The sequence below is a fragment of the Vipera ursinii genome (genome assembly GCF_947247035.1).
Source record: "Vipera ursinii genome assembly, chromosome: 3".
NCBI classification, from domain to species: domain Eukaryota; kingdom Metazoa; phylum Chordata; class Lepidosauria; order Squamata; family Viperidae; genus Vipera; species Vipera ursinii.
The window spans coordinates 22547658-22562978 of NC_139516.1; the positions used below are offsets into that span (position 1 = coordinate 22547658).

At 39.8% G+C, this 15321-nt stretch overlaps 1 protein-coding gene across 9 annotated transcripts in view; it reads right to left on the minus strand.

Annotated features, from left to right (window-relative positions):
• Positions 1-15321, minus strand: part of EYA2 (EYA transcriptional coactivator and phosphatase 2) — a 148946-nt gene that overhangs the window by 45383 nt on the left and 88242 nt on the right. For all 9 annotated transcript variants that reach the window (XR_014492023.1, XM_083358819.1, XM_083358818.1 and 6 more), the window contains 3 exons: positions 6481-6548; positions 4209-4386; positions 3475-3599 (listed from right to left, as the gene is read on the minus strand). Coding sequence is in view for 8 of the 9 variants with exons in the window: in XM_083358819.1 (XP_083214945.1) it covers positions 3475-3599; positions 4209-4386; positions 6481-6548 (371 nt within the window). In the remaining variant the exon portion in view is untranslated. The remainder of the gene's footprint in view (positions 1-3474; positions 3600-4208; positions 4387-6480; positions 6549-15321) is intronic.

A 15321-nucleotide genomic window follows, 5' to 3' on the forward strand; every position in this document is an offset into this window, starting at 1 on the left:
CGCTGGGGTCCCCACCTGCCTCCACTGCTCACAGCTCGGCTGATGCCTTAGTGGAAGCCTGGGAAAGGGCAGCCGCTGAGGCACTTGACCGGGTTGTACCCTTGCGGCCCCTGACCCGGCGCAGATCCCAGCGAGCTCCATGGTTTCCCGCGAAGCTCCGGGAGATGAAGCGTCGGAAACGGGGCCTAGAGAGCTGCTGGAGGTCTAGCCGATCCGAACCCGACCGGTTGCGGTTAAGAACCTATATTAGGTCTTATCTCGCAGCGATGAGGGTGGCGAGGTGCAATTACTTCTCCACCCTCATCGCATCCGCAGATAATCGCCCGGCCGCCTTGTTTAGGGTGACTCGCTCACTTCTTAATCAGGAGGTGAGGGAGGATCCCTTGCAGGGTCGTGCCGAGGAATTTAGTCAACATCTGTTGGATAAAATCGATTCGGACCGGTTTGGACTCCAGCTGGGCAGAGTCAGGCGATCAGGACACGGGCGGTCTTGTCAATGTTATCTGGGAAGAGTTTGATTCTGTGACCCCTGATGAAGTGGACAGGATTATGGGGAGGCTGAGCTCCTCCACATGTTTGTTGGACCCGTGCCCTTCCTGGCTGGTTTATGCAGCTAGGGAGAGGACACGAGGCTGGCTCCAGGCGGTTATATCTGCTTCTTTGAGTGAGGGTTATTTCCCCACCGTCTTGAAGGAGGCGGTGGTGAGACCTCTCCTCAAGAAGCCTGCCTTGGACCCAGCTGTTTTGAACAACTTTCGTCCAGTCTCCAACCTTCGCTTTCTTGCGAAGGTTGTCGAGAGTGTGGTGGCGCATCAGCTCCCTCTGGTCCTGGATGAAGCGGATTATCTGGACCCCTACCAATCGGGTTTCAGGCCCGGGTACAGCACGGAGACGGCATTGGTCGCTCTGGTGAATGATCTCTGGAGGGCTCGGGATAGGGGATATTCCTCTGTCCTAGTCCTATTAGACCTCTCGGCGGCTTTCGATACCATCGACCATGGTATCTTGCTGCGGCGTCTCAGGGGATTGGGAGTGGGAGGCACAGTTCTTCAGTGGTTCTCCTCCTATCTCCTGGGACGCACGCAGTCGGTGTTGGCAGGGGGACAGAGATCGGCCCCTAGGTCTCTCGTTTGTGGAGTTCCTCAGGGGTCGGTTCTCTCGCCTCTCCTGTTCAACATCTATATGAAACCGCTGGGTGAGATCATTCGTGGTTTTGGAGTTGGGTATCATCAGTATGCCGATGATACCCAACTTTTCTTTTCGACCCCAAACCACCCCAGTGATGCCCTCGCTGTGATGTCCCGTTGCCTGGAGGCGGTTCGGGTCTGGATGGGGAGGAACAGACTTCAACTCAACCCTGACAAGACTGAGTGGCTGTACATTCCGGCATCCCGGGACATTCAAAATGTTCCATCTCTTTCTATGGGGGGTGAGCTCTTACCCCCCGTGGATAGGGCTCGCAACTTGGGAGTCCTCCTAGATTCACGGCTTACCCTGGAAGATCATATAGTGGCCGTGACTAGGGGGGCTTTCGCCCAGGTTCGCCTGGTGCGCCAGTTGCGGCCCTATCTGAACCGGGATGCCCTGTGTACGGTCACTCATGCGCTCGTGACCTCTCGCCTTGACTACTGTAATGCTCTCTACATGGGGCTTCCCTTGAAGACCACTCGGAGGCTCCAACTGGTACAGAATGCGGCCGCGAGAGTTGTCTTGGGAGTTTCCCGGTACTCCCATGTTACACCTTTGCTCCGCGAGCTGCATTGGTTACCAGTTGTCTTTCGGGTGAGGTTCAAGGTTTTGGTAACGATCTTTAAGTCCTTACATGGCATGGGTCCGGGATACCTCAGGGACCACCTGCTGCCGGCGTCAACTCCCCTCCGCCCTGTGCGTTCCCACAGAGAGGGCCTCCTCAGGGTGCCGCCAGTCAGGGAATGCCGACTGGTGGCCCCCAGGGGGAGGGCCTTCTCTGTGGGCGCTCCGGCATTATGGAACCAACAGCCGGTGGAGCTCCGGATGGCACCAGACCTCCGAACTTTCCGTCGTGACCTGAAGACCCACCTATTTGAAATAGCTGGTCTGGCCTGACGGGGATGGGTTTTAATAGTTGTTTTAGATTTGTTCACTGTTTTTAACTGGGCATGGGTTTAATCTTTTTTTTAATTTTTGTATTGTCTTTTTTATATATGCCCTGTGAACCGCCCTGAGTCCCCACCAAGGAGAAGGGCGGTATATAAATTAAATAAAACTAAACTAAACTAAACTAAACTATTATAACTGCACCAATGCTTCTGAAATTTTCACTTTTTTCCTTGACTATTATTCATTCACTTTCCCTCTGGTTTTCACTGTGACTATTTTAAAGGATTAGCCTCTTTGAATATTGAGTGTCACATCAATAAATAATGTATTACTTTTTAAAACCAATTGAGGCTTAGATTAGATGCATTCCCTTCTCTTTCATTTAAAATAGAAAGATGAAGACAAGGCTGCCGTCAAATATGTTTGGAATCCCACTGCAATGCAATGGTCTCCCCAAAGTTAATAAGCATCTCATTTGATGTTTGCCACTATCCTTTTCATAAATTCCTTTTCAATTGTAATATTAGCATGATATAAAGCAAAGCATAACTCTCTAATGCCAAGTCACTCTAGAAATATTTCATTGAAAATAAATGGCCAGCTGCCCAGAAAAAGATAAATTGGCCTTTATTTTTATAAAGTTATTCATATTTTCTTTGGGTTTTTGAAGATTGGGAATGTTATAGACATTTGGACAATGCAGAATAATCTACCTCCCTTTCTCTATGAGGGCCCTTCAGACATGTGAAGACAACTACTATGTGACTCTTCACCTTTTTCTTTCCTAAACATGTTCAACCACCTTCAATGGTTCCTCATAAACCAGGCATTCACTGCCCTGTTCTCGGCATTCATCACTCACAGTATTACATTTTATTTCAGGCAAAATCTCTAACTTTTTAAGCTGGTGGGCAAATATAAATCTTAATAATATGGTTGTGGGTGTTCTTCCAAAAGTGGGGAGGACACATGCCCATTCACAAAACAGCTGCCATAGGGACATAAGCAATTATGAAGCATTGATTTCCCAAAATGCTACCTGCCATACCTCCCCATCGCCCCCAAGGACAATTCTACCTCTGGTTTTCTCTAACATTTTTTTCTTGGGCAGTTCTAAAGCAAGCATTGGACTGTAGCATTTTTAAAGAAAGGTCCCACAAGCATTCTTGGAAGTGAAGCTGATGCTGGAGAAGGCCACTTTGCTTTGCAACATGCTAGTTTTTCATCTCTGGAGTTAAAGGAAGGTTTCAGAAAAATTAAAATTCAGGTGGGTCAGTGAACCTAGTCGGCATAATGAAGAATCTGGGATCACATTAGTGCCTCACAATAACATGTTGGAGATGCCAGATTTAAACACCAAAGAAAGGAGTAAGAAAAAAACCTTATTATTCTTACCTCAATATCAGTGTCTCCTGCTGGGGATGGATCACTGCTTCTTTTTGATCGTCCTCGTAGTTTTCCATCGGTCCCTCTATGCTGCCGGTCAGATTCTATGCTTTTTACAGGTGTTGTATATTCACCTATAACAGGAATCTGACTTAAAGTAACATCCTAAGTTATTATTCTTAGGCTGTTTCAACAAAGTGCCGAAAATAGCAAAGCAACATTCATTCCAACAGCATAAATTAGAGACATAAGTTTGTAAAATATTTCTGATTTTTTTCTCTGTTGAAAGGGATGAAAAAGTCATATTTTTTGCCAATTCTTTAGCTCTTCCTATTATTTCTAAGTATAGAATAATTACTAGTGAATGACCAAGGCTTTGTTTATACTTTGTAATGTTAGCCTGGTATCACCATTACTGCAGTTCAACCATAATACTGAGACTGTTGTACGGTTTCCAAATAATATTATTATATATTAATATGTACAGAAATACAGCAATTATTGTTTTAGGGAAAATTACAAAGTAAACTAAATATAATTTTTCTACCTTTTAAAAAAAATCACAAACAAACGTTACAAACAAAAATCTTTTGCGTATAGTTATTCTTAATAGCAAAATTAAGTCCTGCGTGCCCCTAAAAATAGGATCTGCACCAAAGCCCTGGTTGAAATTATGGTTTAAGAGATTAATCTATACTACAGTATCAATAATGAAAAATACATTTCTAGTTTGAAGCCCTTACCAGGAAGTGATTCAGTGCTCTGACTGCTAACGTTGTGTGATGACTCTTGGAGAGAATAAGGTGATGTTGGGATGTTCGATGGGCTAATGTTATTTGGAGACATATATGATGAACTGTAGGAAGAGTTGTAATACTGTGAATACTGGCTTTGGGTGAAGCTGGGATAGGAAGAATACTCCTTTGAAAAAAGAGACATAATTCTAATTATTCTATGCAAGCAAAACAACCGGTACATAGCCAATAGATAACAATTGTGCATTTATGAAACAGATTTTTAGAAATTCTATTCAGTCATCTCTCATAGCTGAACTACAAATTCACAGATCAGCTGGCACTCTGTATGGGGTGTGTGCAAAAATGTATCTAGGATGCTGAAATGTATTCAGCCCATGGGCTGGTGATTGCTCACTCAGATCTAGAGATCAGGCAGAGGTCTTCTTCTTGAAATCATCTTTTTAATTAGTCTTCCGTGGACTAAATCTCCCACCCCCTTCCGCCCAGGAGGAAACTGTTGTCAAAGCTTATGAAAAAGGAATTTAAGAGTGTAATTGTTAAACATTTCTATGTCCCATAGAACTTGAATTTAGCCTTGAATGTTCATTTCAGCATTTGTGTGAAGAAAAAAAAAAGAGAGAAGTGATTTCATATGTGGACTACATCAACTTAACCAGCAGTCATATAGCCTTTCTAAATATAATGTATTTACAAAACCATTTATTTATAGATATGATTTACACATACAAGAGTGAACATACACAAAACGTAGTTGGTAAAAGGAAAACAAAATCAGGAAAATCATCTTCCCTCCCTGTTTCATATTCAGAAAAGTTGCCATGTGATACATTAAAGCTTAAAAAACAAAAGCAAAACAAAACCAGCCAATGATTACCTAAAGCCAAGCATGGCAAAGAAACAATTTTATACGATGATGGAAACTGCTCGTTTTTCTTTTTAAGCTGTTCGTACAGTAGTGTGTGTAAAATGCTTTCATCACTGCAACTGAATGTTGACCAAGGACCAAGGCTGGCCAGAGTAGGAAGAGAAGGTAAAGGAAAGATGGACATGGAGGGAAGGGAAAGAGAAGGAAGTAATTTTGAGAGCAATTGTTGCTAACTCTTCGGTCAAGCTATTGAGCTCTGTGAGTGTCTACAGGCATGCTGCTTGTTTTGGTCTCCAAATATCAAGATATGATAAATTATTATCTGAATCACAAAATCTTAAGGAAGTATGGTAATGTCAACTTTCATTTTATCATGGCTCCAGTCCTTCCTGAACAATGACTTCTAGAAGGTGATACTAGATGACTTGTCTCAATGTTTGATTTACAGAACTTTTCAGAGCTCTGTTTGTCACTCATATTAACAACTACTACACAGAGCTATTGATAAGGAGAACAGAACCAGCAAGAGATTTTGATTTCAGTTTTATTAACATGTATATAATCATTACACATTTCTACCTTCTGTCCATAGAGTTATGACCCTTTGAACTGATATATGCATAAGACCAAAGAAATAATTTTTATTAAGTCAAACAGAATCACTGTACTGTAGACGACTTCAGACAGAGATCTCTAATACTGTAATACTGTTAAATGCAACTGCATTCTTTCTACAGTGCTAAGTGTACAGTTTGATCACTTAGGTTTAATACTAATTTGAAACTCATACTGATCTGAAAATTCAGATAGAAATGACGACATCTGTTCTGGCTGAACTTTTGCTCCTATTCAGAGTAGAAGAAGCTTTATCTTAGTTACAACAGCTCTAATAATATAAAGACAGTTTATTAAATTTTATCAGGAAGTTCAACTAGTGCAATCCAGATCGTGATGGGAGTAAAGTGATCAGAATCTGCAATTGTTTTATTACACCAATTCTATTATTACACAGGTTGGCAGTGTGTTTCTAGGACCACATTCAAGTGCTGGTAAGTTCATATGGGCTTAGGACCAAGTTGCCAGAAGAACTATCTTCATCTCTTTCAACCTGTCAGTCTTTTAAAAGAAAGTCTGGAGCCTGTTGTTGGACCAACAATGTACACGTAAGTTTTAATATGTTGCTAGTTTTCTGTCATTTTCACCAATTGAATTTGCTTGACTTTGCTGAGCTGAATAATCTGTTATTAATCCTGAATCTAAGATATTTTATCATTCATTTTCCTAGCGACTAGTTGATGGCAACTTAAAGAGACTGGAAAGGAAAGGAAGCTCGTAAATATTTTCAATACAAAAGAACCATCTTTTCATACTTGAAAAAAACTGAAGTTGTACCTGGTGCACTGTGCTGAACCCTGCAGAACCCGTCAGGCTATTAGGTCCCTGGTAGATCCCTGAGGTACCTAGCCAAAAAAGCAGAGAAAAAACAAATGAGAAGATAAATGATACATTAGTAGGAACAATCTAAACAGATTTGATGGACCATCTAACAAACAGAAAGGAAAATTTTAGATCAGGACTTGTGGCCAGGGGTGAAGTTAAACCTTGGAGAGCCTGTGAATTCTTGGTAAATGAGACATGTTTACATGAGACATGTAAAATTGGTTTGGTTCATTGTTATTTTTATTTTAAATTATGTTTAGCCTTTTGTAGGGCTTACATTATAATTTCCATGTATTAAAAGAGTGAAAAACAGTTCCAATTTCCCAGAAAAGAGATTGAGAGATTCTTTTTGGCCCTAGGGTTATATGTCACTCACCCGTTTCCGCTCTTAGGAATCTGCTGCTATAAACTTTATCACAAAAAGAGCAGGCTGAGCCCATGATTGTCCACTCTAGCTAGCATTATTTTAAGAATTCAGTCTTACTCACTACCTACTACCTTTAAAAAAAGCAAGTGGAAAAGCTGAGGTTGAACTTAGTGTTTTCTGGATATAATAAACATTTATATGCCTCTTAGATATGGCTAACTAAATTACCTACTGATACAGTATGAGACAAGGTGATCTCAAGACCTATCCTGAATTTCAGTCATTTGAATTTTAATTATTTGAAACTCATATGAGGATTTCCTGCATCTCTCCTACATAGCTTCGAAACTCTTCATAAAAACAGCCTGCTGATCCCAGAAATAGGAAATCATTTTTCAGAGGGTGGCAAATGAAGGAATGATTCTCAGAGGCTATGCCTCTGTTGCTACCTTCAATATTACAAATTTGATTTGTACATAAGTAATAAAGGGGATGTTCTACATCCCTGTGGCAGGTTTGCTTCTGTGCATGGTTATGCTAAAATTCAGAAACTTCAACATTTTGTGGGTTCCTTTTATTAAAAATGTATTGGAGTGAACAAAATTAGAACTCATAATACTCATATGTACAGAAACACATTGGAAGTCTCTGATGGTTTTTACACATTACACCTTGTTACTAAGGCAAAGCTTCCTACTGTTCCTGAATTTTGTTCTGGATCCCTGGCTGTGTATTGAGCATGAATTAGCTGGCTTTATTTTGGGTAACTAGAACTCAAACAATCCATCCCCTGATGCAGTTTTCTTTTAATTGCAGAGACGGCCAGCTCTTTTAACCATAGGAGAGAATCAGTGCATGGGACCAGTGAAGTTTTCTCTTAGCTAAAGTGCAGGAACAAATACTTCTCGATGTCTCCATGCTGTGTCCTTTTTCTGAATATCCGCTTGTTTGTTTTTATTTTAAGACCCCAGATTAAGCAGGAGAATGGACAGCTGAACAAACTGCAGCTCGCCAAATACAGACAGTCACAAAAGTACATACAGGGAGAAATAAATCTCAGCCCACAACCAAATCAAACCACTCAAGGAAGAGAATCTGCTTCCAGAACTAATTTGCCATCACATCTGGCTTTTAAAAACTTTTTTTTTTTTACAAGGAGGTGGGGTGGATTAAAAGCAGAGGCTGGGTCAAGAGCTAATATCGTTCAACATGGAATCTGCCTTAGGGTGGAAGCCAAACCCATTATCTCCTCCAAAAGTTCTTGAAACTCTTATTGAACAATTCATGTCCAGGAGATAAATCACAGACATTATTTAACCGTGAACAACTTTGTATTTTCAAACCTTTGTGAAAAACAAACAAACAAACAAACAAGTAAACAAATAAAATAGTGTCTAAGCATGCTCAGCACCTGAAAGAAAAATCTTGTATATTCAGAGAGCTGGGCTAGATGAACTGAAGACAACACAACGGAGGCAAAATAGTAGTTTATTTGGTTCCACCAGAAAAAAAAATCAAGTAAAATATTTCCCTAAAGATGAAAAACAGGATTTTTTAAAAAACTACAGCAGCTGTCCTAGTTTTGGTTGAAGGAACAAAGAATCTCTTTTTCAATGCAGAACTAAATAACTTATAACAGTAGAGAGCAAGTTTAAGTATAGTGGGCAATGACTTCCAATGGAATGGGAATTAAACAGGATTTTGGGGGCTTCGGGGTGAGGGCCTATAGCGGATTAAATGTCCCTGTGAGTCTATCCAAGATCAGTGGCCAGGTGGCAGGTTCTGGCTGACAAAATTCTCTCCAGAAAAGGAGAATTAGGAAATTGTCCACTTGTGCTTTGCATAGTTACTTCTCATGAGGAGACCACAGGAATTGAGTTTTTGTCTCTAGTTGTGAGATGAATGGCTTGGGGGTCAAGAGATTATATCACACTCAAAACCTCTGTCTAGTCTTATAGACATATAATTCATAAAAAGCCTTACTTCCTTAAATACTTTTGGACACACTTCATTTACAAATTATGAGAGATCTTCCAAGCAGTAGGAAAGAACAAAGACACTTTGATGAGTGCTTCAAAAGAACTTGCATAATTATTGAACTATCAGGCCAGAATTGTGGTGGCTCCTGTAACGCCTTCAGAGCTTACCTTGACTAAATAGACATCCCTTGGACTTAAACCAATGATTTACATACTAAAATACATGAAACGTGCTAGTACAAAGTCAGTACTGTTTGCATTCAAAATGTTTTCTATTTGTCTTTTAAAGCCTACTATATTTCATGTTGGAATTTTCAAAACCAATACAAATGATAAACAGGCAAAACAGACCAGCTGGAGAAAAAGTAAAACTTACAGTTTTCTGTTGTTTTTATTATGGGTTGACCTAATATTATTCTGATTTACTTATTTATCATATTACATCTATTCAGCCCACCAGGATGGGAAGCAGAGCATGTTATGGGTCCCATAGATTAGCCATTGTCATCTGGTGGAACCAGAAAAAAATGGCCTTCTTGGTGGTGGCCTTGCCATTATGGAACATGATTCCCCCCAAGGTACAATGTTTCCCCCCACCCACTGTTTTTCTGAAAAGCCCTCAAAATGTGGCTTTGTCAGCAGGCCTGGAGACCACAAATGGAAATAGGACTTAATAAAATGGCTATTTTAAGATAAGATAACCTTTATTGTCACTTTTTTCTGTAAATACACTGGCACACATCAAAAAAATGAAATTCTGATGCCTGCTCTCAAAATAATACACCCCCCCTGTAAACATACACACTCATACATGCACGTACATATAATCAGATTGTATTATTTGTATACAAATCTGATTGTATTGTTGATGCCATAGGGAATGGGCTAGGGTTTTTAAAAACAATTTTATTATATGATGGATTTTTAAACTTTTTAAATGTTGTAATCCTTGAAGGATTCTCACTTGATGAGTTTTTTATCATCCCAGATTGTGGGAATAACTTAAGTTACAGAAAGGGAGATTTTGTTGTCATAAAATTAGAAAAAACACTTCGTAACCCAGCAGTATAGGAAATAATATTTAAAACAAAGGATGGCTTAGCATGGTATCCGAATAACCTAACTGAAAATGGAAATATATCTCTCTGCTTACAATTTTTCTTTCTTTCCAGAGATACTGCCCTTGATTGTTGGTCTTCTATCTTTTTGGCCTAGCTGTTTTTAATAATTATACAAACTTCAGAACAGTTACATTTTTCAGAATAGCTCCTGAAATTATTGAAGGATTGCACATCCATCTAAAGGAAGTTAACTTCTGGCTGGTGGCACTTTTTGGAATGTCTGATGCGAAACCTGTACAGGGGAAAAAATGCACAAGTTGCTTGTGTAAGTCTAATGCAAATTGATGCCTGTGTGGTAGCTCTCCATAAACAGTATGCCTACAAAGCTGCTCAGACTCTTTACTAATTTTTAGTGCTTCTGACCTTTGCAACAGGAAGGGCAGATGGGTAAATGATACATTTATTCACCTATTCTGGTGGTGGGTCTGGGACATTCGGCTTCCATTCAATCATATGTATTCCTTTAAAATGAGAACCGCACGCCAAGATCTTTACCTTCTGGATCTTCTCCACATGGAGCATAGTTCACATCTGTGTTCAATCAAATAAGCTGCTAAAATGTCACAATGCCCTCATTCACAGGTAACACAGAGAACATTTAGCTGGTAATAAAACAACTTAGATATTAGAGGAGAACAGCTCTCTGGATATTCAGTACTGGTAGGTGCTCACTAGGAACACTCAAAATTGACCTTGCTCTATGGACTTTCCTAATGATGGATTGTGAAATGAGACATCTGAATATATAAGAGCAACCATTAGTAAGCCCATGAATGAAATAATCTGCATCCTTTCATGAGAAACTGATTCCATTTGCAATTTCTTTCATGTTTTTTTAAAATGTGTGCCCATCATTGAACCACAGATGTGGCTCTACTTCAACAATAGCCTGAAGACCCTTTTGACCACCCAATCTGTTAAAATACTGAAGAAAAACTCTGCCAACCCAATAAAACTAAACTGCTAGATATAAAATGAGCCTTCAATGCTATGCAAATGTTTCAATGCTGGGAAGTTACATTGTTTCTATGCATAATATATTTAGCATATAAAAAGATGCCCTAAGCTAGAAAAGTTACTTTTTAAAAAAATCAGCCAATATACATTCTTATAATCAGTTAATGAGGTACTTTAATCAAGATATATAATACCCTCATCAATAAGCAATTTAATAATTATATTTGAAGGTACAGTTAATCAGTGATCATCAAGTTCCAGCTGTACTCAATATTGTACTGTAGCTCTAGTTAAATGAACAAATAATTTTAAAAGTGGAACCAGATGGAGAGCTACTTATCATACTTTGAATCAAGTCTTTTTCAAAAGATGCATCAACACACATGCTATTTTATACTACATAAAGTTTGAAAAGTTTTTCCTTCATTTGGGCTCTTGACGTTACCATTTCTTTCATGTACTTGTGCCTGGCAAAAATCAGATGCACGGCTCAAGTATTCTACCTGTTTCCACTCATTCATTAGGGCTAACACTCTTTCTTCTGCTTTCTTAATATTCTTTTTATATAAATATTATAAAAAGTAGCAGCTCATTATTGGAAATCTGATTTTTTTTCCTAATTGTCCCCCAAAATGTAGTTCTTTGTTCAGATTCTAAGGGTGCAACTAGATCTTTTCTCTCTGTTTGAATCATACTGGATTTGCAAGTTTACATGTAATTTCAACATAACTGCCCTAATATAAAAGCAATCTTTTTTCAACCTTTCACCTGAAATCATCCAACTGGTGAGCTGCCCAAAAGACATTTACCCATCACACAAGAGAGACGGAGAGAGCACTTGCTACCTCCTCAGACAGCCATGTTGACACTGGCTTCACCAACTACCTTGGTGTGGGTGGAGCCACAAATTCTCTGGAAATGAGAAAGGCAGCAATGGCCTCTGGCCCCTACAGAGAAAGTTGCTGACCTGTCCTTGATTTTGTCACCCACTATTGACATGTTTGCAGTGACCTGAAAGAGAGGTAACTGAAGCAGTATTTGGCATTTGGATTTGGCCAGTCAAGTATGTGCTCTTACAAGCTTTCTGCCAGCTCAAGTATGGGTGTAGGGCACTTCAGCATAGCAGTAGAGAAAGGCTGTCAAACATGAGAGAATTGGATTTCAGAAAAGTAAGTATGGCTAAGCAAGTTTCAACTTTAAATATTTTAATATGCTTTAAAAATGTTACAGCCAAGGTATTGTCTATGCACTCATGCCTGGGTACATGTCACTGAAATTTGAGCAATTGCCAATAGTCTAAAATTTTCCACTGGCCAATGCTGTTAGTTTGCTAGTAGGAAAACTGCTACATTTACAATCTACAGAAGTTCCTCCAAAATCAATGCATTTCTTTTCAGTATGAGTTATATATTGAAATAAGCAAGCACAACAAGATGTTTAATGTTATAACCCAAATCTGATACAATTAATGCTCATTGTTCACTATAATCACTATTTTAAAATATATAATAATTGCTTTTTAAATTCATGTAAAATTCTTATTTTGTTGAGTCTCTGTGGAAAACTACTAATATACTAATTAAATTTTAGTCTTCTGGTTTCTAGCCTGATGCCTTAACCATTACACCAAACTGGCTTTATTGGTCATAATACCTATAATTGATTCCCAAGAACAGAGGTAGCATGATATGGATTCTTGTCCAGATTCTGGCTTCCCATATACATGTGGTTGATTCTATGGGCCATAATTTATAGTTTCAGCTTGTCCTATGATATGTTTCCTAATTTAAAAACAGTTTGAAAAAGTTATGGCAAAAGGAAGGTGTAATACATTTTGAGGTGTCTGTTTTCCTGGTATATTTAGGTTATTATGTCTCAGGATTCAGCTTATTGCAGTTGCCAGCTTGGAAGCCATTCTAGATAATTAAATTCTGTAATGGAAATTGTTTCCTTTCCCATAATGTATTGGTTCAAGGTTCTTGGTGTTTAAGAGAAAAGATGAATTTCACATGTGAGAAGTTTTACACATGTATTTTTCTTTTGGCTATCACTGCACTCCATTCTGGTCAAATGTATGAACAAGAGGCAGCTGCTCATTTTAGACTAAATGCAGAATTCCTTTTCCATAAGTTCCAAACACTTCAGCTAATGCTTTGTGATATAGTTTGAATTTAATTCGAATTCGGAGTCTTAAGAGATGCAGCAGAAAGAGAAATATTTTAAGTCTTGATCACATGTTCATGCTCATGATTAGCTCTCATTTATGCACATGATATTTCCATTTACATATACACTATCCCAGGAAACCACATTACACAACAATAAACAGGTTTTCTAGATGGGATTTCAGATTAAGATTTATTTGAGCTTTACCTGAACTCAATACAACAGGAGGGGGCAACTATGTTCCCATTCTGACCTATGGACGTAAATTCCCAGAATTCTTTCCAGATGGAAGACTTCAGTGGGACTACTTAGAAAGGGAAGCAAAAGGATAAATGAACATGGGAATAACAGTGGGACAAGATTATTGCACAAGCCAGTTATTTGTGGATGTTAAATTCACATATACCGGTAATTTTGTAAAAACAAAACAAAACATCCCTTTCTTGTCCATATATCCTTGGCATTTTGTTTTAAAAGTATTATTTAATAACAAATCGCATTATCAACTTGTTTACACATAATGATATTAAACTACAGTTAGTCCTTGCTGAACTATGCTAATTGGGACCAGAATGTCCATCGCTGACACAGATGTGTCCACATCATATAATTGTGATGCGGCTGTGTTTTTCCTGATAAGACCTATCCCAAAAATAAGACCTAACTTGATTTTTGCACGTGCACCTAATATAAGCCCTACCCTCAAAATAAGTTCTAGTTTTGGGAAGAGGCACATGCATAAAAAAAAAGCTAGAGTGGGGGGTGAATCTGCCCCATCTCCCCCACACTCGTTTACTTTAGACTGCTTCAGCCAGTCCTCCTGCACCCTGACACGTGTTGTGCTGCTGTCTGAGTTGTTCTGTGGCCGCTTACGGCCGCTTGCTGTGTGGCGCATTGTGCTGGTGCTGCTGTGGCGTGCATGAGCAGCAGCACCAGCTTGATGCACCACACGGCCTGCTGCAAGCAGTGGCACCGGCGCAAAGCACCACACGGCATCCAGCCATGAGTGTCAGCATCGGTGCAAAGCGCCTTGTGGCCTCTGGTCGCAGAACTCAGGCACCAGCACAACAGGTATGAGAGCATGGGAGGCCTGGTTGCAGTGGTCTTAAGTGGGTGCTGAGTACATGGGGCAGCTCCAACCGCACCCTAGCTTGATTTTTACGTATGTGCCTCACCCCAAAACTAGAGCAGCGGCACTGGTGTGATGAGCCACACAATGGGCCATGTGGCATCCAGCCACAAGCGGTCAGAGAAGAGCTCAGGCAGCGGCGCAACACATGTCGGGGCATGGGAGGCTTGGCGGTGGTGATTCTAAGGTAAGCAGGTAAGACATCCTCCAAAAATGAGACCTGGTGCCTCTTTTGGAGGAAAAAAAAGAAAGACCAGGTCTTATTTTCAGGGAAACCTGGTATTGCCAACAATACTGGGTATTGCCAACCTGGTATTGTTAAGTGAATCCACAGTGTCATATGGTCATCTTTTCTGACTTCCTGCTGGTTTCCCCACTGATTTTGCTTGTTGAAAGCCAGTAGAAATGGTAGCAAATGCTGATTTTATCACCATGGATTACTACCCTGCCCTGAATACCCAAATCATGATCATGTGATTGTGGGGATGCTGTGATGGCTACAACTGCATGGGCTGGTCATAAATGCCATTTGTTCAGTATTGTAGTAACTTCAAATGGTTGCTTATTGGTCATTAAATGAGTATCAGTACTCATAATACAGAACTTGTAATTTCAGCATTGGTCAAATGTTCCTTTGCAGTCAATAGTCAGACTATATTCTTGGGTGGCATCATATGCAATGAAGACAGCATTGTCCCTAATAAATAATAATTTACAAAAAATTGTAAGCCACCCAACTCTCAACAAGTCTGGGCGTCTCACATCAATAAAAGAAATTGCAATAAAACATAAAGAAAAAAAAGATGGGAAGTGTGATGCAGTGAGGGTTGTCACTCTCACTTGCCAAAGGCCCAGGTGATAAACTAGATCTTTACAGATCTTTTTAACAAGAGCAGTGCAGGCCATCTGCATCTTGTTCCCCAGGGCAGGGGCTGCCACAGAAAAGGCAATGACAAACCTAGAGGTGTCTAAAACAGGCTTTTCCTCTAGACAGGACCACAGCATTCCTTTTCATTTCCTGGCTGGTGTATTTCCCTTATTCTATCATATCACACTGGTTTTTAAATCAAAGCA